The 26500-nt window shown below is 53.6% G+C and overlaps 1 protein-coding gene across 2 annotated transcripts in view; it reads right to left on the reverse strand.

Moving 5' to 3' along the window:
- LOC123770538 (UDP-glycosyltransferase UGT5) overlaps positions 1-26500 on the reverse strand; it is a 177627-nt gene that overhangs the window by 8286 nt on the left and 142841 nt on the right. For both annotated transcript variants that reach the window (XM_045762547.2, XM_045762546.2), the window contains one exon: positions 17906-18049. In XM_045762547.2, coding sequence (XP_045618503.2) covers positions 17906-18049 — 144 coding nt within the window. The remainder of the gene's footprint in view (positions 1-17905; positions 18050-26500) is intronic.

The raw sequence follows: 26500 nt of genomic DNA on the forward strand, positions 1-26500 counted from the left end.
AGGTGGCAATCACCAGGGCATGGTGACACTCACCAGGGCATGGTGACACTCACCAGGGCATGGTAACACTCACCAGGGCATGGTGACACTCACCAGGACATGGTGATACTCACCAGGGCATGGTGACACTCACCAGGTCATGGTGACACTCACCAGGGCATGGAGACACTCACCAGGGCATGGTAACACTCACCAGGGCATGGTGACACTCACCAGGGCATGGTAACACTCACCAGGGCATCATGGTGACACTCACCAGGGTGTGGTGACACTCACCAGGGTGTGGTGACACTAACCAGGGCATGGTGACAATCACCAGGACATGGTGACACTCACCAGGGCATGGTGACACTCACCAGGGCATAGTGACACTCACCAGGGCATGGTGACACTCACCAGGGTGTGGTGACACTAACCAGGGCATGGTGACACTCACCAGGGCATGGTGACAATCACCAGGGCATGTTAACACTCACCAGGGCATGGTGACACTCACCAGGGCATGGTAACACTCACCAGGGCATGGTGACACTCGCCAGGGCATGGTGACACTCACCAGGGCATGGTGACACTCACCAGGGCATGGTGACACTCACCAGGGCATGGTGACACTCACCAGGGCATGGTGACACTCACCAGGGTGTGGTGACACTAACCAGGGCATGGTGACACTCACCAGGGCATGGTGACAATCACCAGGGCATGGTAACACGCACCAGGGCATGGTGACACTCACCAGGGCATGGTGACACTCACCAGGGTGTGGTGACACTAACCAGGGCATGGTGACAATCACCAGGGCATGGTAACACGCACCAGGGCATGGTGACACTCACCAGGGTGTAGTGACACTAACCAGGGCATGGTGACACTAACTAAAGCATGGTGACACTAACCAGGGCAAGGTGACACTAACCAGGACATGGTAACACTCACCAGGGCATGGTGACACTCACCAGGGTGTGGTGACACTAACCAGGGCATGGTGACACTCACCAGGGCATGGTGACACTCACCAGGGCATGGTGACACTCACCAGGGTGTGGTGACACTAACCAGGGCATGGTGACAATCACCAGGGCATGGTAACACGCACCAGGGCATGGTGACACTCACCAGGGTGTAGTGACACTAACCAGGGCATGGTGACACTCACCAGGGCATGGTGACACTCACCAGGGCATGGTGACACTCACCAGGGCATGGTAACACTCACCAGGGCATGGTGACACTCACCAGGGCATGGTAACACTCACCAGGGCATAGTGACACTCACCAGGGCATGGTGACACTCACCAGGGCATGGTAACACTCACCAGGGTGTGGTGACACTCACCAGGGCATGGTGACACTCACCAGGGCATGGTGACACTAACCAGGGCATGGTGACACTCACCAGAGCATGGTGACACGCACCAGGGCATGGTGACACGCACCAGGGCATGGTGACACTAACTAAAGCATGGTGACACTAACCAGGGTGTAGTGACACTAACCAGGGTGTAGTGACACTAACCAGGGCATGGTGACACTCACCAGGGCATGGTAACACTCACCTGGGCATGGTAACACTCACCAGGGTGTGGTGACACTCACCAGGGCATGGTGACACTCACCAGGGCATGGTGACACTAACCAGGGCATGGTGACACTCACCAGAGCATGGTGACACGCACCAGGGCATGGTGACACGCCTAAGGGCATGGTGACACTAACTAAAGCATGGTGACACTAACCAGGGCATGGTGACACTCACCAGGGCATGGTGACACTCACCAGGGCATGGTAACACTCACCAGGGCATGGTGACACTAACTAAAGCATGGTGACACTAACCAGGGCATGGTGACACTCACCAGGGCATGGTGACACTCACCAGGGCATGGTAACATTCACCAGGGTATGGTGACACTCACCAGTTAATGGTGACACTCACCAGTTAATGGTGACACTCACCAGTTAATGGTGACACTAACCAGGGCATGGTGACCCTCACCAGGGCATTGTGACACTAACCAGGGCATGGTGACACTCACCAGGACATGGTGACACTCACCAGGGCATGGTGACACTAACCAGGACATGGTGACATTCACCAGGGCATGGTGACGCTCAACAGGGCATGGTGACACTCACCAGGGCATGGTGACACTAACCAGGGCATGGTGACACTCACCAGGGCATGGTGACACTCACCAGGACATGGTGACACTAACCAGGGCATGGTGACACTAACCAGGACATGGTGACACTCACCAGGGCATGGTGACACTAACCAGAGCATGGTGACACTCACCAGGGCATGGTGACACTCACCAGGACATGGTGACACTAACCAGGGCATGGTGACACTCACCAGGGCATGGTGACACTAACCAGGACATGCTAACACTCACCAGGGCATGGTGACACTAACTAAAGCATGGTGACACTAACCAGGGCATGGTGACACTAACTAAAGCATGGTGACACTAACCAGGGCATGGTGACACTCACCAGGGCATGGTGACACTCACCAGGACATGGTGACACTAACCAGGGCATGGTAACACTCACCAGGGCATGGTGACACTAACTAAAGCATGGTGACACTAACCAGGGCATGGTGACACTAACTAAAGCATGGTGACACTAACCAGGGTATGGTGACACTCACCAGGGCATGGTGACACTCACCAGGGCATGGTGACACTAACTAAAGCATGGTGACACTAACCAGAGCATGGTGACACTAACTAAAGCATGGTGACCCTAACCAGGGCATGGTGACACTCACCAGGGCATGGTGACACTACCCAGGACATGGTGACACTAACTAAAGCATGGTGACACTAACCAGGGCATGGTGACACTAACTAAAGCATGGTGACCCTATCCAGGGCATGGTGACACTCACCAGGGCATGGTGACACTACCCAGGACATGGTGACATTCACCAGGGTATGGTGACACTCACCAGTTAATGGTGACACTAACCAGGGCATGGTGACACTAACCAGGGCATGGTGACACTCACCAGGGCATGGTGACACTCACCAGGACATAGAGACATTCACCAGGGCATGGTGACACTAACTAAAGCATGGTGACACTAACCAGGGCATGGTGACACTAACCAGGACATGGTAACACTCACCAGGGCATGGTGACACTCACCAGTACATGGTGACTCACCAGGGCATGGTGACACTCACCAGGGCATGGTGACACTGACCAGGGCATTGTGACACTAACCAGGGCATGGTGACACTTAAAATGGCATGGTGGCAATCACCAGGGCATGGTGACACTCACCAGGGCATGGTGCCACTCACCATGGCATGGTGCCACTCACCAGGGCATGGTGACACTCACCAGGGCATGGTGACACTCACCAGGACATGGTGACACTCACCAGGGCATGGTGACACTGACCAGGGCAGGGTGACACTGACCAGGGCATGGTGACACTCACCAGGGCATGGTGACACTAACCAGGACATGGTGACCCTCACCAGGACATGGTGACCCTCACCAGGACATGGTAACACTTACCAGTTAATGGTAACACTCACCAGGGCATGGTGACACTCACCAGGGCATAGTGACACTAACCAGGACATGGTGACCCTCACCAGGACATGGTGACACTCACCAGGGCATGGTGACACTCACCAGGGCATGGTAACACGCACAAAGGCATGGTGACACTCACCAGGGCATGGTGACACTCACCAGGGCATGGTGACTCTAACCAGGGCATGGTGACACTCACTAGGACATGGTGACACTCACCAGGGCATGGTGCCACTCACCAGGGCATGGTGACCCTCACCAGGGCATGGTGACACTCACCAGTTAATGGTGACACTCACCAGGGCATGGTGACACTCACCAGGGCATGGCGACATTCACCAGGGCATGGTGACACTCACCAGGGCATGGTGACACTCACCAGGGCATGGTAACACTAACCAGGGCATGATGACACTAACCAGGGCATGGTGACACTCACCAGTTAATGGTGACACTCACAAGGGCATGGTGACACTAACCAGGGCATGGTGACACTCACCAGGGCATGGTGACACTCACCAGGACATGGTGACATTCACCAGGGTATGGTGACACTAACTAAAGCATGGTGACACTAACCAGGGCATGGTGACACTAACCAGGACATGGTAACACTCACCAGGGCATGGTGACACTCACCAGTACATGGTGACTCACCAGGGCATGGTGACACTCACCAGGGCATGGTGACCCTCACCAGGGCATGGTGACACTGACCAGGGCATGGTGACACTGAAAATGGCATGGTGACAATCACCAGGGCATGGTGACACTCACCAGGACATGGTAGCACTCACCAGGGCATGGTGACACTCACCAGGGCATGGTGACACTCACCAGGGCATGGTGCCACTCACCAGGGCATGGTGACACACACCAGGGCATGGTGACACTCACCAGTGCATGGTGACACTCACCAGGACATGGTGACACTAACCAGGGCATGGTGACACTGACCAGGACATGGTGACACTAACCAGGGCATGGTGACACTGACCAGGTCATTGTGACACTAACCAGGGCATGGTGACACTGACAATGGCATGGTGACAATCACCAGGGCATGGTGACACTCACCAGGGCATGGTGACACTCACCAGGGCATGGTGACACTCACCAGGGCATGGTGACACTCACCAGGGCATGGTGACACTCACCAGGGCATGGTGTCACTCACCAGTTAATGGTAACACTCACCAGGGCATGGTGACACTCACCAGGGCATGGTGACACTCACCAGGGCATGGTGACACTCACCAGGGGATGGTGACACTCACCAGGGCATGGTGACACTCACCAGGGCATGGTGACACTCACCAGGACATGGTGACACTAACCAGGGCATGATGACACTGACCAGGGCATTGTGACACTAACCAGGGCATGGTGACACTGACAATAGCATGGTGACAATCACCAGGGCATGGTGACACTCACCAGGGCATGGTGACACTCACCAGGGCATGGTGACACTCACCAGGGCATGGTGATACTCACCAGGGCATGGTGACACTCACCAGGGCATGGTGCCACTCACCAGTTAATGGTAACACTCACCAGGGCATGGTGACACTCACCAGGGCATGGTGACACTCACCAGGGCATGGTGACACTCACCAGGGCATGGTAACACTCACCAGTTAATGGTAACACTCACCAGGGCATGGTGACACTCACCAGGGCATGGTGCCACTCACCAGGGCATGGTGCCACTCACCAGGGCAGGGTGACACTCACCAGGGCATGGTGACACTCAACAGGACATGGTGACACTCACCAGGGCATGGTGACACTCACCAGGGCAGGGTGACACAGACCAGGGCATGGTGACACTCACCAGGGCATGGTGACACTCACCAGGGCATGGTGACACTCACCAGGGCATGGTGACACTCACCAGGGCATGGTGACACTCACCAGGGCATGGTGACACTCACCAGGGCATGGTGACACTCACCAGGGCATGGTGACACTAACCAGGACATGGTGACCCTCACCAGGACATGGTAACACTCACCAGTTAATGGTAACACTCACCAGGGCATGGTGACACTCACCAGGGCATGGTGACACTCACCAGGGCATGGTGACACTCACCAGGGCATGGTGACACTCACCAGGGCATGGTAACACTCACCAGGGCATGGTAACACTCACGAGGACATGGTGACACTCACCAGGGCATGGTGACACTCACCAGGGCATGGTGACACTCACCAGGGCATGGTGACACTCACCAGGGCATGGTGACACTCACCAGGGCATGGTGACACTCACCAGGGCATGGTGACACTCACCAGGGCATGGTGCCACTCACCAGTTAATGGTAACACTCACCAGGGCATGGTGACACTCACCAGGGCATGGTGACACTCACCAGGGCATGGTGACACTCACCAGGGCATGGTGACACTCACCAGGGTGTGGTGACACTAACCAGGGCATGGTGACACTCACCAGGGCATGGTGACAATCACCAGGGCATGTTAACACTCACCAGGGCATGGTGACTCTCACCAGGGCATGGTAACACTCACCAGGGCATGGTGACACTCGCCAGGGCATGGTGACACTCACCAGGGCATGGTGACACTCACCAGGGCATGGTGACACTCACCAGGGCATGGTGACACTCACCAGGGCATGGTGACACTCACCAGGGTGTGGTGACACTAACCAGGGCATGGTGACACTCACCAGGGCATGGTGACAATCACCAGGGCATGGTAACACGCACCAGGGCATGGTGACACTCACCAGGGCATGGTGACACTCACCAGGGTGTGGTGACACTAACTAAAGCATGGTGACACTAACCAGGGCCAGGTGACACTAACCAGGACATGGTAACACTCACCAGGGCATGGTGACACTCACCACGGTGTGGTGACACTAACCAGGGCATGGTGACACTCACCAGGGCATGGTGACACTCACCAGGGCATGGTGACACTCACCAGGGTGTGGTGACACTAACCAGGGCATGGTGACAATCACCAGGGCATGGTAACACGCACCAGGGCATGGTGACACTCACCAGGGTGTAGTGACACTAACCAGGGCATGGTGACACTCACCAGGGCATGGTGACACTCACCAGGGCATGGTGACACTCACTAGGGCATGGTAACACTCACCAGGGCATGGTGACACTCACCAGGGCATGGTAACACTCACCAGGGCATGGTGACACTCACCAGGGCATGGTGACACTCACCAAGGCATGGTAACACTCACCAGGGTGTGGTGACACTCACCAGGGCATGGTGACACTCACCAGGGCATGGTGACACTAACCAGGGCATGGTGACACTCACCAGAGCATGGTGACACGCACCAGGGCATGGTGACACGCACCAGGGCATGGTGACACTAACTAAAGCATGGTGACACTAACCAGGGTGTAGTGACACTAACCAGGGTGTAGTGACACTAACCAGGGCATGGTGACACTCACCAGGGCATGGTAACACTCACCTGGGCATGGTAACACTCACCAGGGTGTGGTGACACTCACCAGGGCATGGTGACATTCACCAGGGCATGGTGACACTAACCAGGGCATGGTGACACTCACCAGAGCATGGTGACACGCACCAGGGCATGGTGACATGCACCAGGGCATGGTGACACTAACTAAAGCATGGTGACACTAACCAGGGCATGGTGACACTCACCAGGGCATGGTGACACTCACCAGGGCATGGTAACACTCACCAGGGCATGGTGACACTAACTAAAGCATGGTGACACTAACCAGGGCATGGTGACACTCACCAGGGCATGGTGACACTCACCATGGCATGGTAACATTCACCAGGGTATGGTGACACTCACCAGTTAATGGTGACACTCACCAGTTAATGGTGACACTCACCAGTTAATGGTGACACTAACCAGGGCATGGTGACCCTCACCAGGGCATTGTGACACTAACCAGGGCATGGTGACACTCACCAGGACATGGTGACACTCACCAGGGCATGGTGACACTAACCAGGACATGGTGACATTCACCAGGGCATGGTGACGCTCAACAGGGCATGGTGACACTCACCAGGGCATGGTGACACTAACCAGGGCATGGTGACACTCACCAGGGCATGGTGACACTCACCAGGACATGGTGACACTAACCAGGGCATGGTGACACTAACCAGGACATGGTGACACTCACCAGGGCATGGTGACACTAACCAGAGCATGGTGACACTCACCAGGGCATGGTGACACTCACCAGGACATGGTGACACTAACCAGGGCATGGTGACACTCACCAGGGCATGGTGACACTAACCAGGACATGCTAACACTCACCAGGGCATGGTGACACTAACTAAAGCATGGTGACACTAACCAGGGCATGGTGACACTAACTAAAGCATGGTGACACTAACCAGGGCATGGTGACACTCACCAGGGCATGGTGACACTCACCAGGACATGGTGACACTAACCAGGGCATGGTAACACTCACCAGGGCATGGTGACACTAACTAAAGCATGGTGACACTAACCAGGGCATGGTGACACTAACTAAAGCATGGTGACACTAACCAGGGTATGGTGACACTCACCAGGGCATGGTGACACTCACCAGGGCATGGTGACACTAACTAAAGCATGGTGACACTAACCAGAGCATGGTGACACTAACTAAAGCATGGTGACCCTAACCAGGGCATGGTGACACTCACCAGGGCATGGTGACACTACCCAGGACATGGTGACACTAACTAAAGCATGGTGACACTAACCAGGGCATGGTGACACTAACTAAAGCATGGTGACCCTAACCAGGGCATGGTGACACTCACCAGGGCATGATGACACTACCCAGGACATGGTGACATTCACCAGGGTATGGTGACACTCACCAGTTAATGGTGACACTAACCAGGGCATGGTGACACTAACCAGGGCATGGTGACACTCACCAGGGCATGGTGACACTCACCAGGACATAGAGACATTCACCAGGGCATGGTGACACTAACTAAAGCATGGTGACACTAACCAGGGCATGGTGACACTAACCAGGACATGGTAACAATCACCAGGGCATGGTGACACTCACCAGTACATGGTGACTCACCAGGGCATGGTGACACTCACCAAGGCATGGTGACACTGACCAGGGCATTGTGACACTAACCAGGGCATGGTGACACTTAAAATGGCATGGTGGCAATCACCAGGGCATGGTGACACTCACCAGGGCATGGTGCCACTCACCATGGCATGGTGCCACTCACCAGGGCATGGTGACACTCACCAGGGCATGGTGACACTCACCAGGACATGGTGACACTCACCAGGGCATGGTGACACTGACCAGGGCAGGGTGACACTGACCAGGGCATGGTGACACTCACCAGGGCATGGTGACACTAACCAGGACATGGTGACCCTCACCAGGACATGGTGACCCTCACCAGGACATGGTAACACTTACCAGTTAATGGTAACACTCACCAGGGCATGGTGACACTCACCAGGGCATGGTGACACTAACCAGGACATGGTGACCCTCACCAGGACATGGTGACACTCACCAGGGCATGGTGACACTCACCAGGGCATGGTAACACGCACAAAGGCATGGTGACACTCACCAGGGCATGGTGACACTCACCAGGGCATGGTGACTCTAACCAGGGCATGGTGACACTCACTAGGACATGGTGACACTCACCAGGGCATGGTGACACTCACCAGGGCATGGTGACCCTCACCAGGGCATGGTGACACTCACCAGTTAATGGTGACACTCACCAGGGCATGGTGACACTCACCAGGGCATGGCGACACTCACCAGGGCATGGTGACACTCACCAGGGCATGGTGACACTCACCAGGGCATGGTAACACTAACCAGGGCATGATGACACTAACCAGGGCATGGTGACACTCACCAGTTAATGGTGCACTCACAAGGGCATGGTGACACTAACCAGGGCATGGTGACACTCACCAGGGCATGGTGACACTCACCAGGACATGGTGACATTCACCAGGGTATGGTGACACTAACTAAAGCATGGTGACACTAACCAGGGCATGGTGACACTAACCAGGACATGGTAACACTCACCAGGGCATGGTGACACTCACCAGTACATGGTGACTCACCAGGGCATGGTGACACTCACCAGGGCATGGTGACCCTCACCAGGGCATGGTGACACTGACCAGGGCATGGTGACGCTGAAAATGGCATGGTGACAATCACCAGGGCATGGTGACACTCACCAGGACATGGTAACACTCACCAGGGCATGGTGACACTCACCAGGGCATGGTGACACTCACCAGGGCATGGTGCCACTCACCAGGGCATGGTGACACACACCAGGGCATGGTGACACTCACCAGTGCATGGTGACACTCACCTGGACATGGTGACACTAACCAGGGCATGGTGACACTGACCAGGACATGGTGACACTAACCAGGGCATGGTGACACTGACCAGGTCATTGTGACACTAACCAGGGCATTGTGACACTGACAATGGCATGGTGACAATCACCAGGGCATGGTGACACTCACCAGGGCATGGTGACACTCACCAGGGCATGGTGACACTCACCAGGGCATGGTGACACTCACCAGGGCATGGTGACACTCACCAGGGCATGGTGTCACTCACCAGTTAATGGTAACACTCACCAGAGAATGGTGACACTCACCAGGGCATGGTGACACTCACCAGGGGATGGTGACACTCACCAGGGCATGGTGACACTCACCAGGGCATGGTGACACTCACCAGGACATGGTGACACTAACCAGGGCATGGTGACACTGACCAGGGCATTGTGACACTAACCAGGGCATGGTGACACTGACAATAGCATGGTGACAATCACCAGGGCATGGTGACACTCACCAGGGCATGGTGACACTCACCAGGGCATGGTGACACTCACCAGGGCATGGTGATACTCACCAGGGCATGGTGACACTCACCAGGGCATGGTGCCACTCACCAGTTAATGGTAACACTCACCAGGGCATGGTGACACTCACCAGGGCATGGTGACACTCACCAGGGCATGGTGACACTCACCAGGGCATGGTAACACTCACCAGTTAATGGTAACACTCACCAGGGCATGGTGACACTCACCAGGGCATGGTGCCACTCACCAGGGCATGGTGCCACTCACCAGGGCAGGGTGACACTCACCAGGGCATGGTGACACTCACCAGGACATGGTGACACTCACCAGGGCATGGTGACACCCACCAGGGCAGGGTGACACAGACCAGGGCATGGTGACACTCACCAGGGCATGGTGACACTCACCAGGGCATGGTGACACTCACCAGGGCATGGTGACACTCACCAGGGCATGGTGACACTCACCAGGGCATGGTGACACTCACCAGGGCATAGTGACACTAACCAGGACATGGTGACCCTCACCAGGACATGGTGACACTAACTAAAGCATGGTGACACTAACCAGGGTGTAGTGACACTAACCAGGGTGTAGTGACACTAACCAGGGCATGGTGACACTCACCAGGGCATGGTAACACTCACCTGGGCATGGTAACACTCACCAGGGTGTGGTGACACTCACCAGGGCATGGTGACACTCACCAGGGCATGGTGACACTAACCAGGGCATGGTGACACTCACCAGAGCATGGTGACACGCACCAGGGCATGGTGACACGCACCAGGGCATGGTGACACTAACTAAAGCATGGTGACACTAACCAGGGCATGGTGACACTCACCAGGGCATGGTGACACTCACCAGGGCATGGTAACACTCACCAGGGCATGGTGACACTAACTAAAGCATGGTGACACTAACCAGGGCATGGTGACACTCACCAGGGCATGGTGACACTCACCAGGGCATGGTAACATTCACCAGGGTATGGTGACACTCACCAGTTAATGGTGACACTCACCAGTTAATCGTGACACTCACCAGTTAATGGTGACACTAACCAGGGCATGGTGACCCTCACCAGGGCATTGTGACACTAACCAGGGCATGGTGACACTCACCAGGACATGGTGACACTCACCAGGGCATGGTGACACTAACCAGGACATGGTGACATTCACCAGGGCATGGTGACGCTCAACAGGGCATGGTGACACTCACCAGGGCATGGTGACACTAACCAGGGCATGGTGACACTCACCAGGGCATGGTGACACTCACCAGGACATGGTGACACTAACCAGGGCATGGTGACACTAACCAGGACATGGTGACACTCACCAGGGCATGGTGACACTAACCAGAGCATGGTGACACTCACCAGGGCATGGTGACACTCACCAGGACATGGTGACACTAACCAGGGCATGGTGACACTCACCAGGGCATGGTGACACTAACCAGGACATGCTAACACTCACCAGGGCATGGTGACACTAACTAAAGCATGGTGACACTAACCAGGGCATGGTGACACTAACTAAAGCATGGTGACACTAACCAGGGCATGGTGACACTCACCAGGGCATGGTGACACTCACCAGGACATGGTGACACTAACCAGGGCATGGTAACACTCACCAGGGCATGGTGACACTAACTAAAGCATGGTGACACTAACCAGGGCATGGTGACACTAACTAAAGCATGGTGACACTAACCAGGGAATGGTGACACTCACCAGGGCATGGTGACACTCACCAGGGCATGGTGACACTAACTAAAGCATGGTGACACTAACCAGAGCATGGTGACACTAACTAAAGCATGGTGACCCTAACCAGGGCATGGTGACACTCACCAGGGCATGGTGACACTACCCAGGACATGGTGACACTAACTAAAGCATGGTGACACTAACCAGGGCATGGTGACACTAACTAAAGCATGGTGACCCTAACCAGGGCATGGTGACACTCACCAGGGCATGGTGACACTACCCAGGACATGGTGACATTCACCAGGGTATGGTGACACTCACCAGTTAATGGTGACACTAACCAGGGCATGGTGACACTAACCAGGGCATGGTGACACTCACCAGGGCATGGTGACACTCACCAGGACATAGAGACATTCACCAGGGCATGGTGACACTAACTAAAGCATGGTGACACTAACCAGGGCATGGTGACACTAACCAGGACATGGTAACACTCACCAGGGCATGGTGACACTCACCAGTACATGGTGACTCACCAGGGCATGGTGACACTCACCAGGGCATGGTGACACTGACCAGGGCATTGTGACACTAACCAGGGCATGGTGCCACTCACCAGGGCATGGTGACACTCACCAGGGCATGGTGACACTCACCAGGACATGGTGACACTCACCAGGGCATGGTGACACTGACCAGGGCAGGGTGACACTCACCAGGGCATGGTGACACTCACCAGGGCATGGTGACACTAACCAGGACATGGTGACCCTCACCAGGACATGGTGACCCTCACCAGGACATGGTAACACTTACCAGTTAATGGTAACACTCACCAGGGCATGGTGACACTCACCAGGGCATGGTGACACTAACCAGGACATGGTGACCCTCACCAGGACATGGTGACACTCACCAGGGCATGGTGACACTCACCAGGGCATGGTAACACGCACAAAGGCATGGTGACACTCACTAGGGCATGGTGACACTCACCAGGGCATGGTGACTCTAACCAGGGCATGGTGACACTCACTAGGACATGGTGACACTCACCAGGGCATGGTGACACTCACCAGTTAATGGTGACACTCACCAGGGCATGGTGACACTCACCAGGGCATGGCGACACTCACCAGGGCATGGTGACACTCACCAGGGCATGGTGACACTCACCAGGGCATGGTAACACTAACCAGGGCATGATGACACTAACCAGGGCATGGTGACATTCACCAGTTAATGGTGACACTCACAAGGGCATGGTGACACTAACCAGGGCATGGTGACACTCACCAGGGCATGGTGACACTCACCAGGACATGGTAACACTCACCAGGGCATGGTGACACTCACCAGTACATGGTGACTCACCAGGGCATGGTGACACTCACCAGGGCATGGTGACCCTCACCAGGGCATGGTGACACTGACCAGGGCATGGTGACACTGAAAATGGCATGGTGACAATCACCAGGGCATGGTGACACTCACCAGGACATGGTAACACTCACCAGGGCATGGTGACACTCACCAGGGCATGGTGACACTCACCAGGGCATGGTGCCACTCACCAGTGCATGGTGACACTCACCAGGACATGGTGACACTAACCAGGGCATGGTGACACTGACCAGGACATGGTGACACTAACCAGGGCATGGTGACACTGACCAGGTCATTGTGACACTAACCAGGGCATGGTGACACTGACAATGGCATGGTGACAATCACCAGGGCATGGTGACACTCACCAGGGCATGGTGACACTCACCAGGGCATGGTGACACTCACCAGGGCATGGTGACACTCACCAGGGCATGGTGACACTCACCAGGGCATGGTGTCACTCACCAGTTAATGGTAACACTCACCAGGGCATGGTGACACTCACCAGGGCATGGTGACACTCACCAGGGGATGGTGACACTCACCAGGGCATGGTGACACTCACCAGGGCACGGTGACACTCACCAGGACATGGTGACACTAACCAGGGCATGGTGACACTGACCAGGGCATTGTGACACTAACCAGGGCATGGTGACACTGACAATAGCATGGTGACAATCACCAGGGCATGGTGACACTCACCAGGGCATGGTGACACTCACCAGGGCATGGTGACACTCACCAGGGCATGGTGATACTCACCAGGGCATGGTGACACTCACCAGGGCATGGTGCCACTCACCAGTTAATGGTAACACTCACCAGGGCATGGTGACACTCTCCAGGGCATGGTGACACTCACCAGGGCATGGTGACACTCACCAGGGCATGGTAACACTCACCAGTTAATGGTAACACTCACCAGGGCATGGTGACACTCACCAGGGCATGGTGCCACTCACCAGGGCATGGTGCCACTCACCAGGGCAGGGTGACACTCACCAGGGCATGGTGACACTCACCAGGACATGGTGACACTCACCAGGGCATGGTGACACTCACCAGGGCAGGGTGACACAGACCAGGGCATGGTGACACTCACCAGGGCATGGTGACACTCACCAGGGCATGGTGACACTCACCAGGGCATGGTGACACTCACCAGGGCATGGTGACACTCACCAGGGCATGGTGACACTCACCAGGGCATGGTGACACTCACCAGGGCATGGTGACACTAACCAGGACATGGTGACCCTCACCAGGACATGGTAACACTCACCAGTTAATGGTAACACTCACCAGGGCATGGTGACACTCACCAGGGCATGGTGACACTCACCAGGGCATGGTGACACTCACCAGGGCATGGTAACACTCACCAGTTAATGGTAACACTCACCAGGGCATGGTGCCACTCACCATTGCATGGTGCCACTCACCAGGGCATGGTGCCACTCACCAGGGCATGGTGACACTCACCAGGGCATGGTGACACTAACCAGGGCATGGTGACACTAACCAGGGCATGGTGACACTCACCAGGGCATGGTGACACTCACCAGGGCATGTTGACACTCACCAGGACATGGTGACACTCACCAGGGCATGGTGACACTCTCCAGGGCAGGGTGACACAGACCAGGGCATGGTGACACTCACCAGGGCATGGTGACACTAACCAGGACATGGTGACCCCTCACCAGGACATGTTAACACTCACCAGTTAATGGTAACACTCACCAGGGCATGGTGACACTCACCAGGGCATGGTGACACTCACCAGGGCATGGTGACACTCACCAGGGCATGGTAACACTCACCAGGGCATGGTAACACTCGCGAGGACATGGTGACACTCACCAGGGCATGGTGACACTCACCAGGGCATGGTGACACTCACCAGGGCATGGTGACACTCACCAGGGCATGGTGACACTCACCAGGGCATGGTGACACTCACCAGGGCATGGTGACACTCACCAGGGCATGGTGACACTCACCAGGGCATGGTGACACTCACCAGGGCATGGTGACACTCACCAGGGCAATGGTGATACTCACCAGGGCATGGTGACACTCACCAGGGCATGGTGACACTCACCAGGGCATGGTGACACTCACCAGGGCATGGTAACACTCACCAGGACATGGTGACACTCACCAGGGCATGGTGACACTCACAAGGGCATGGTGCCACTCACCAGGTCATGGTGACACTCACCAGGGCATGGTGACACTCACCAGGGCATGGTGCCACTGACCAGGGCATGGTGACACTCACCAGGTCATGGTGACACTCACCAGGGCATGGTGCCACTCACCAGGTCATGGTGACACTCACCAAGGCATGGTGACACTAACCAGGGCATGGTGACACTCACCAGGTCATGGTGACACTCACCAAGGCATGGTGACACTAACCAGGGCATGGTGACACTCACGAGGTCATGGTGACACTCACCTGGGCATGGTGCCACTCACCAGGGCATGGTGCCACTCACCAGGTCATGGTGACACTGACCAGGGCATGGTAACACTCACCAGGGCATGGTGACACTCACCAGGGCATGGTGAGACTCACCAGGGCATGGTGACACTCACCAGGGCATGGTGCCACTCACCCGGGCATGGTGCCACTCACCAGGGCATGGTGACACTAACCAGGGCATGGTAATACTCACCAGGGCATGGTGACACTCACCAGGGCATGGTGACACTCACCAGGGCATGGTGACACTCACCAGGACATGGTGACACTCACCAGGGCATGGTGACACTCTCCAGGGCAGGGTGACACAGACCAGGGCATGGTGACACTCACCAGGGCATGGTGACACTAACCAGGACATGGTGACCCTCACCAGGACATGGTAACACTCACCAGTTAATGGTAACACTCACCAGGGCATGGTGACACTCACCAGGGCATGGTGACACTCACCAGGGCATGGTGACACTCACCAGGGCATGGTGACACTCACCAGGGCATGGTGACACTCACCAGGGCATGGTAACACTCACCAGGGCATGGTAACACTCGCGAGGACATGGTGACACTCACCAGGGCATGGTGACACTCACCAGGGCATGGTGACACTCACCAGGGCATGGTGACACTCACCAGGGCATGGTGACACTCACCAGGGCATGGTGACACTCACCAGGGCATGGTGACACTCACCAGGGCATGGTGACACTCACCAGGGCATGGTGACACTCACCAGGGCATGGTGACACTCACCAGGGCATGGTGACACTCACCAGGGCATGGTGACACTCACCAGGGCATGGTGACACTCACCAGGGCATGGTGACACTCACCAGGGCATGGTAACACTCACCAGGACATGGTGACACTCACCAGGGCATGGTGACACTCACAAGGGCATGGTGCCACTCACCAGGTCATGGTGACACTCACCAGGGCATGGTGACACTCACCAGGGCATGGTGCCACTGACCAGGGCATGGTGACACTCACCAGGTCATGGTGACACTCACCAGGGCATGGTGCCACTCACCAGGTCATGGTGACACTCACCAAGGCATGGTGACACTAACCAGGGCATGGTGACACTCACCAGGTCATGGTGACACTCACCAGGGCATGGTGCCACTCACCAGGTCATGGTGACACTCACCAAGGCATGGTGACACTAACCAGGGCATGGTGACACTCACGAGGTCATGGTGACACTCACCTGGGCATGGTGCCACTCACCAGGGCATGGTGCCACTCACCAGGTCATGGTGACACTGACCAGGGCATGGTAACACTCACCAGGGCATGGTGACACTCACCAGGGCATGGTGAGACTCACCAGGGCATGGTGACACTCACAAGGACATGGTGCCACTCACCCGGGCATGGTGCCACTCACCAGGGCATGGTGACACTAACCAGGGCATGGTAACACTCACCAGGGCATGGTGACACTCACCAGGGCATGGTGACACTCACCAGGGCATGGTGACACTCACCAGGGCATGGTAACACTCACCAGGGCATGGTAACACTCACCAGGGCATGGTAACACTCACCAGGGCATGATGACACTCACCAGGGCATGGTAACACTCACCAGGGCATGGTAACACTCACCAGGGCATGGTGACACTCACCAGGGCATGGTAACACTCACCAGGGCATGGTAACACTCACCAGGGCATGGTAACACTCACCATGGCATGGGAACACTCACCAGGGCATGGTGACACTAACCAGGGCATGGTAACACTCACCAGGTCATGGTAACACTCACCATGGCATGGTAACACTCACCATGGCATGGTAACACTCACCATGGCATGGTAACACTCACCAGGGCATAGTGATGAACGGGGAGCGAAGGTGGGGTGCGCCCCGGTGCCTGATAACATACTCCACCCAGTAGACCACCCAGTCACCAGGAGACATTGGCTGGTCTCTCATCACAGCTGCCCGTCTCTCTGCCTCCTCTCTCATCCTGCCACAGAAATACCCAGTATTATTATTGTTATTATTATTATTATTATTATTATTATTATTATTATTATTATTATTAAAATTATTATTATTATTATTATTATTATTAAAATTATTATTATTATTATTATTATTATTGTTATTGTTATTGTTATTGTTATTGTTATTGTTATTGTTATTATTATTATTATTTTTATTGTTATTGTTATTGTTATTGTTATTGTTGTTATTATTATTATTATTATTATTATTATTATTATTATTGTTATTGTTATTGTTATTTTTATTGGTATTATTATTATTATTATTATTATTGTTATTATTATTATTAATATTATTATTATTGTTATTATTATAATAATTATTATTATTATTATTATTATTATTATTGTTATTATTATTATTAATATTATTGATACAGATAAGTCACATGAACGTGATATATAAAAGTAAAATAAACTGTAACACTGAGCTGACTCGAACCCGCGACCAACGAACTGCCAGCCACAACCTGTAGCACTCTTTTACTCTGACCTGGTATAGGTAATGATTCAACTGTATAAATCTCTTGGTGCGCTCCTATTTGGATTACTGTATCCAAGCATGGAGACCTCATCTTCGGAAAGACATAGCTGCTCTGGAGAACGTGCAACACCGGGCAACAAAAATGATTCAAGAGCTAAGTCAACTCTAATAATAATAATAATATTAATAATAATAATCTTTATTCACAGGAAGGTATAATGGGTTAGTGAAATAATATAACATTGGTATTTTTACATTCTTGCAAGGCCAATAACACTCATAGCGTTTCAAGGAACTCACGAACCAGTAACGGTTGAGGGCCACAGAACTAATAACACTACAAACCAGGCATGACAGAGCGGATCTGTGTATTTTAATTGATTTATATATACACACAAGAGTTCCTTGCAATTTTTCAAGATAATTACCTCATATCCTTATTCCTGTAAAGTCACTAGCACGCATAGCGTTTCGAGCAGGCCCTAAAACCTAATTATCCCCGGAATACGCCCCGCCCAATCGTTTAACAACCAGGTACCCATTCACTGTTGGATGAATAGAGGCTACAGTTAAGGATTGGCGCCAGTCAATCATCCCCGGCCATGATACAAACACAGGTAAAAGCACTCGTGAGGTGCCGGGCGAGTGCTTTACCACTGCATCACAAAGACGGATCGTATTGGAACTTTTAAAATATTGAACTATTTAGAGGATGTTGATTCAGAAAATTTCTTCAAAAGGTCAGATGTAGCATAAACAAGGAGCAACGGTTTATAGCTCAACAAACCACAATGTAGGACTGGGATCAGGCGATGCTTTTTTAACCCACAGGGATATGAACCCATGGAACAGGCTACCCGCCGAAGCCGTAAATGCGAAAACTCTGTTGACCTTTACAGTATAGCAGGAAACGATCATCAGGACAAATGGGGGACCTTCGACAAGCCGCCAGCTTCCTATCCTAGTCGAGGCTACTAGTGTTAGTGGCTCTCAGGTAAACTCAGGTGAGCTATAGAACCAAGGAATCTAGTGAATCGACGAGAAGACTGGAGGACTGGTGTGTTACACTCAACCCCCAGGCACCCTGGTGTGTTACACTCAACCCCCAGGCACCCTGGTGTGTGTTATGTACAACCCCCAGGCACTCTGGTGTGTGTTATGTACAACCCCCAGGCACCCTGGTGTCTGTTATGTACAAGCCCCAGGCACCCTGGTGTGTGTTATGTACAACCCCCAGGCACTCTGGTGTGTGTTATGTACAACCCCCAGGCACCCTGGTGTGTGTTATGTACAACCCCCAGGCACCCTGGTGTGTGTTATGTACAACCCCCAGGCACCCTGGTGTGTGTTACACATAACCCCCAGGCACCCTGGTGTGTGTTACACACAACCCCCAGGCACCCTGGTGTGTGTTACACACAACCCCCAGGCACCCTGGTGTGTTACACACAACCCCCAGACACCCTGGTGTGTGTTACACACAACCCCCAGGCACACTGGTGTGTTACACACAACCCCCAGGCACCCTGGTGTGTGTTACACACAACCCCCAGGCACACTGGTGTGTTACACACAACCCCCAGGTACCCTGGTGTGTTACACACAACCCCCAGGCACCCTGGTGTGTTACACACAACCCCCAGGCACACTGGTGTGTTACACACAACCCCCAGGCACCCTGGTGTGTGTTATGTACAACCCCCAGGCACCCTGGTGTGTGTTACACACAACCCCCAGGCACCCTGGTGTGTATTATGTACAACCCCCAGGCACCCTGGTGTGTGTTATGTACAACCCCCAGGCACACTGGTGTGTTACACACAACCCCCAGGTACCCTGGTGTGTTACTCACAACCCCCAGGCACCCTGGTGTGTGTTACACACAACCCCCAGGCACCCTGGTGTGTTACACACAACCCCCAGGCACCCTGGTGTGTGTTATGTACAACCCCCAGGCACCCTGGTGTGTGTTATGTACAACCCCCAGGCACCCTGGTGTGTGTTACACACAACCCCCAGGCACCCTGGTGTGTGTTACACACAACCCCCAGGCACCCTGGTGTGTGTTATGTACAAGCCCCAGGCACCCTGGTGTGTGTTATGTACAACCCCCAGGCACCCTGGTATGTATTATGTACAACCCCCAGGCACCCTGGTGTGTGTTATGTACAACCCCCAGGCACACTGGTGTGTTACACACAACCCCCAGGTACCCTGGTGTGTTACACACAACCCCCAGGCACCCTGGTGTGTTACACACAACCCCCAGGCACACTGGTGTGTTACACACAACCCCCAGGTACCCTGGTGTGTTACACACAACCCCCAGGCACCCTGGTGTGTTACACACAACCCCCAGGCACACTGGTGTGTTACACACAACCCCCTGGCACCCTGGTGTGTGTTATGTACAACCCCCAGGCACCCTGGTGTGTGTTATGTACAACCCCCAGGCACACTGGTGTGTTACACACAACCCCCAGGCACCCTGGTGTGTTACACACAACCGCCAGGCACCCTGATGTGTTACACACAACCCCCAGGCACCCTGGTGTGTTACACACAACCCCCAGGCACCCTGGTGTGTTACACACAACCCCCAGGCACCCTGGTGTGTGTTACACACAACCCCCAGGCACCCTGGTGTGTATTATGTACAACCCCCAGGCACTCTGGTGTGTGTTATGTACAACCCCCAGGCACCCTGGTGTGTGTTATGTACAAGCCCCAGGCACCCTGGTGTGTGTTATGTACAACCCCCAGGCACTCTGGTGTGTGTTATGTACAACCCCCAGGCACCCTGGTGTGTGTTATGTACAACCCCCAGGCACCCTGGTGTGTGTTATGTACAACCCCCAGGCACCCTGGTGTGTGTTACACATAACCCCCAGGCACCCTGGTGTGTGTTACACACAACCCCCAGGCACCCTGGTGTGTGTTACACACAACCCCCAGGCACCCTGGTGTGTTACACACAACCCCCAGACACCCTGGTGTGTGTTACACACAACCCCCAGGCACACTGGTGTGTTACACACAACCCCCAGGCACCCTGGTGTGTGTTACACACAACCCCCAGGCACACTGGTGTGTTACACACAACCCCCAGGTACCCTGGTGTGTTACACACAACCCCCAGGCACCCTGGTGTGTTACACACAACCCCCAGGCACACTGGTGTGTTACACACAACCCCCAGGCACCCTGGTGTGTGTTATGTACAACCCCCAGGCACCCTGGTGTGTGTTACACACAACCCCCAGGCACCCTGGTGTGTATTATGTACAACCCCCAGGCACCCTGGTGTGTGTTATGTACAACCCCCAGGCACACTGGTGTGTTACACACAACCCCCAGGTACCCTGGTGTGTTACACACAACCCCCAGGCACCCTGGTGTGTGTTACACACAACCCCCAGGCACCCTGGTGTGTTACACACAACCCCCAGGCACCCTGGTGTGTGTTACACACAACCCCCAGGCACCCTGGTGTGTGTTATGTACAAGCCCCAGGCACCCTGGTGTGTGTTATGTACAACCCCCAGGCACCCTGGTATGTATTATGTACAACCCCCAGGCACCCTGGTGTGTGTTATGTACAACCCCCAGGCACACTGGTGTGTTACACACAACCCCCAGGTACCCTGGTGTGTTACACACAACCCCCAGGCACCCTGGTGTGTTACACACAACCCCCAGGCACACTGGTGTGTTACACACAACCCCCAGGTACCCTGGTGTGTTACACACAACCCCCAGGCACCCTGGTGTGTTACACACAACCCCCAGGCACACTGGTGTGTTACACACAACCCCCAGGCACCCTGGTGTGTGTTATGTACAACCCCCAGGCACCCTGGTGTGTGTTATGTACAACCCCCAGGCACACTGGTGTGTTACACACAACCCCCAGGCACCCTGGTGTGTTACACACAACCCCCAGGCACCCTGATGTGTTACACACAACCCCCAGGCACCCTGGTGTGTTACACACAACCCCCAGGCACCCTGGTGTGTTACACACAACCCCCAGGCACCCTGGTGTGTGTTACACACAACCCCCAGGCACCCTGGTGTGTATTATGTACAACCCCCAGGCACCCTGGTGTGTGTTATGTACAACCCCCAGGCACCCTGGTGTGTGTTACACACAACCCCCAGGCACCCTGGTGTGTTACACACAACCCCCAGGCACCCTGGTGTGTGTTACACACAACCCCCAGGCACCCTGGTGTGTATTATGTACAACCCCCAGGCACCCTGGTGTGTGTTATGTACAACCCCCAGGCACCCTGGTGTGTTACACACAACCCCCAGGCACCCTGATGTGTTACACACAACCCCCAGGCACCCTGGTGTGTTACACACAACCCCCAGGCACCCTGGTGTGTTACACACAACCCCCAGGCACCCTGGTGTGTGTTACACACAACCCCCAGGCACCCTGGTGTGTTACACACAACCCCCAGGCACCCTGGTGTGTTACACACAACCCCCAGGCACCCTGGTGTGTTACACACAACCCCCAGGCACCCTGGTGTGTGTTACACACAACCCCCAGGCACCCTGATGTGTTACACACAACCCCCAGGCACCCTGGTGTGTATTATGTACAACCCCCAGGCACCCTGGTGTGTGTTATGTACAAGCCCCAGGCGCCCTGGTGTGTGTTATGTACAAGCCCCAGGCACCCTGGTTTGTGTTATGTACAAGCCCCAGGCACCCTGGTGTGTGTTATGTACAACCCCCAGGCACCCTGGTGTGTGTTATGTACAACCCCCAGGCACTCTGGTGTGTGTTATCACCGCTCGCTAATGGTCTGTACAGTAGTCAGAAATGCATCCAACCCCCCCCCTCCCCCTTCCCCTCGTCCTCCCAACCATTCCTCACTTCCTCGTCCCTATTTCCTCCCCTTCATCTTCCACTCCAGCATCCTTTCGTCCTCCTAACCATTCCCCACTCCAAAATCCCCTCGTCCTCCCCACTGTCTCCCGCTCTCTTGTCCCCTCGTCCTCCCCACTATCCCTCACTCCCCTATCCCCTTGTCCTCCCAACCATTCTCCATTCCCCTCGTCCCCACCATCCCCAACTCCCCTGTCCCCTCGTCGTCCCCCGCTATTACCCATTCCCCTGTCCCCACGTCCTCCCAACCATCCCCCACTCCCGTCCCATTCGTCCTTCCCACCATTCCCCACTCCCTAATCTGATTATCAAATGATCTGATGTTCTCATCAGAAAATTGGGAACATCAAAAGATCTGGGGAACTTAATCAATAATTTTGATTAAATAATTCATGAAAAATTTACACAAACACTTTCGAACCTGTACATCTTTTCTCAATCTTTGTTTACAATTATTAAACACTTAATGAGCTCCGAAGCACCAGGAGGCTGTTTATAACAATAACAACAGTTGATTGGCAAGTTTTCATGCTTGTAAACTGATTAATAAATGCCACCAAAGCCATCATAGATTGAGGAACGACGTACACGTTCGTAAGTACTTGCGTAACTGCTCCGTGAATCTGAACCCAAATGTTCCCATCACTGGAATATAAGAAAAACAGATCAAAAAACGAAATGACAAATAATGAAAAAATAAAAAAAATAAACTGTACTCACGAATTGAACTGTATGGTGAACATCACAGCCTAATTCCAAGGCAATGTCACACAAAATGTTTAAATCAAAATTAATATAAGTCGAAATTTACGGAAATTCTATTTATCAATGAAATCAGAAACTTTGAAATGGAATTGTAACATATGTTTTTTGTTGTTTTTAGTGCCAAACGTCGCCATCTGTTGCATAAAAGAACATACGCTATAGTAAATATGTTACGATTCCATTTCATTGTTTCTGATTGCATTGATAAATTGAATTTACATAGATTTTGATTTATTTTCATTTTGATATAATTATTTTGTGTGTTATTGCGTTTGAATTCAGCTGTGTTGTTTACCATACTGTTCATTTCATGAGTATAATTTATTTATATATTTTTTCATTTATTCAGTTCGTTTTTGAACTGTTCTTATTTTTCAGTGATGGGAACCTCAGATTATTTAGGTATACATCGAACGAGAAAGTGGGGGAATGGTGGGGAGGACAAGGGGATGGGAGTGGGTGATGGTGGGGAGGATGATGGAACGGTGAGGGGGTAATGGTGAGGAGGACGAGGGGACACAGGTGTGGGGGGGTGATGGGTGGACAACAGGACGGAGGAGGGGAGAATCGTGGGGAGGAGAAGGGGACAGGAGAGTGGGGGATTGTGAGGAGGACGAGGGGATGGGGAGGGAAGAATGGTTGGGAGGACGAGGAGACGGGGGAGTGGAGAATGGTTGGGAGGACGGGGGAAGGGGGAAATGATGGGGACAGGTGAGGGTTGCTGTGACTCAGCAACACGCATGCGTTGCTGAACCACAGCAACGTGTGGCTGCATTCAGCTAGTAAATAATAAAATCCCATGAGTCAGTTTCCCCACAAACACCACAGGGAAGGAAACCCTGACCTCGCAAAAGCAGTTCTTATGGAACACTTAGGGAAGGTGTCCCTAAGCGCATGTAGCTCAAGTACTCTTCAACTCCTGGCCAACACACACTTCCCGGTCTGCAACAGCCTCACAACGCCACCAAGAAAACGGGAAACTGGTTAGAGCAAAACATCGATTACCAGGCACATCTGTCAAGACCTGGCTGGTCGTGCCCCAGCACCCCCTACCCCTCCCCCAGTGGGGGGGGGTGGAGCTATCAAGTGGGGGGGGGGGGTTAGTTAGAAGAAGTTTAACTTGTTTACTTTTTTTTTTTTTTTTTTTTGGTGGGGGGGGGGGGAAGAAGGGGGAAGTTCTTTTGATAATATGAGGGCGTCGGTCGGAAATTTCAACCAGGTAGCAGTCTGTTTTGATTTGCCTACTTTTCTTGGTGCCTTCCCTGCTAGATGGCCAGAGATAAACTTTAAATGTTAAGTGTTCCTCAGCCATTGCTTCCTGTGCCTCTAAAGGCGCCAGGTTGTTGCTCGCAGTCCCTGGTAGGCATACAAGAACCTTGGGACTGATGACTCCAAGTAGTGTGACACTTAATCAGTAAGTTAGCTTCCGAGAGCAAATGGGGCTCCCAAAAGCAAATGGAATCGAACTTACTTCTTCTATATATAGCTCACGTTTCTTTAACCCTTGGGCAGCGGCTATGGAAAAATGGTCGTACTCACCTATGCACAAACTAAGATAATTTTCATTATATAATTATTAATATGTATGCAAAATGTAAGAAAACACAGAAATAAGTAAATATTTATCGTTTCGTTTGGTGGAGGCACTGTGAAAGGTTGTGTTGTAGGTGTGTCTGGCGCCTGTCACCGTTGTGGGTGTGTCTGGCGCTTGTCACCGTTGTGGGTGTGTCTGGCGCCTGTCACCGTTGTGGGTGTGTCTGGCGCCTGTCACCGTTGTGGGTGTGTCTGGCGCCTGTCACCGTTGTGGGTGTGTCTGGCGCCTTTCACCGTTGTGGGTGTGTCTGGCGCCTGTCACCGTTGTGGGTGTGTCTGGCGCCTGTCACCGTTGTGGGTGTGTCTGGCGCCTGTCACCGTTGTGGGTGTGTCTGGCGCCTGTCACCGTTGTGGGTGTGTCTGGCGCCTGTCACCGTTGTGGGTGTGTCTGGCGCCTGTCACCGTTGTGGGTGTGTCTGGCGCCTGTCACCGTTGTGGGTGTGTCTGGCGCCTGTCACCGTTGTGGGTGTGTCTGGCGCCTGTCAACACCTTGTGCTCGACCTTGCTGACGCTACTTGTGTTATCTTCAGATGTTTCACAATTTCTTTTTCTATATTTGAAGAGTATGTGTGTTGGGTAACTTGATGAATTACATAATTCACACAACATATGATAATGTTTCAATTAATGATTGGTTTACCTGGTATACTCCATTACATCCAGTATT

This window comes from Procambarus clarkii, chromosome 46 (assembly GCF_040958095.1).
Source record: "Procambarus clarkii isolate CNS0578487 chromosome 46, FALCON_Pclarkii_2.0, whole genome shotgun sequence".
Taxonomy (NCBI): domain Eukaryota; kingdom Metazoa; phylum Arthropoda; class Malacostraca; order Decapoda; family Cambaridae; genus Procambarus; species Procambarus clarkii.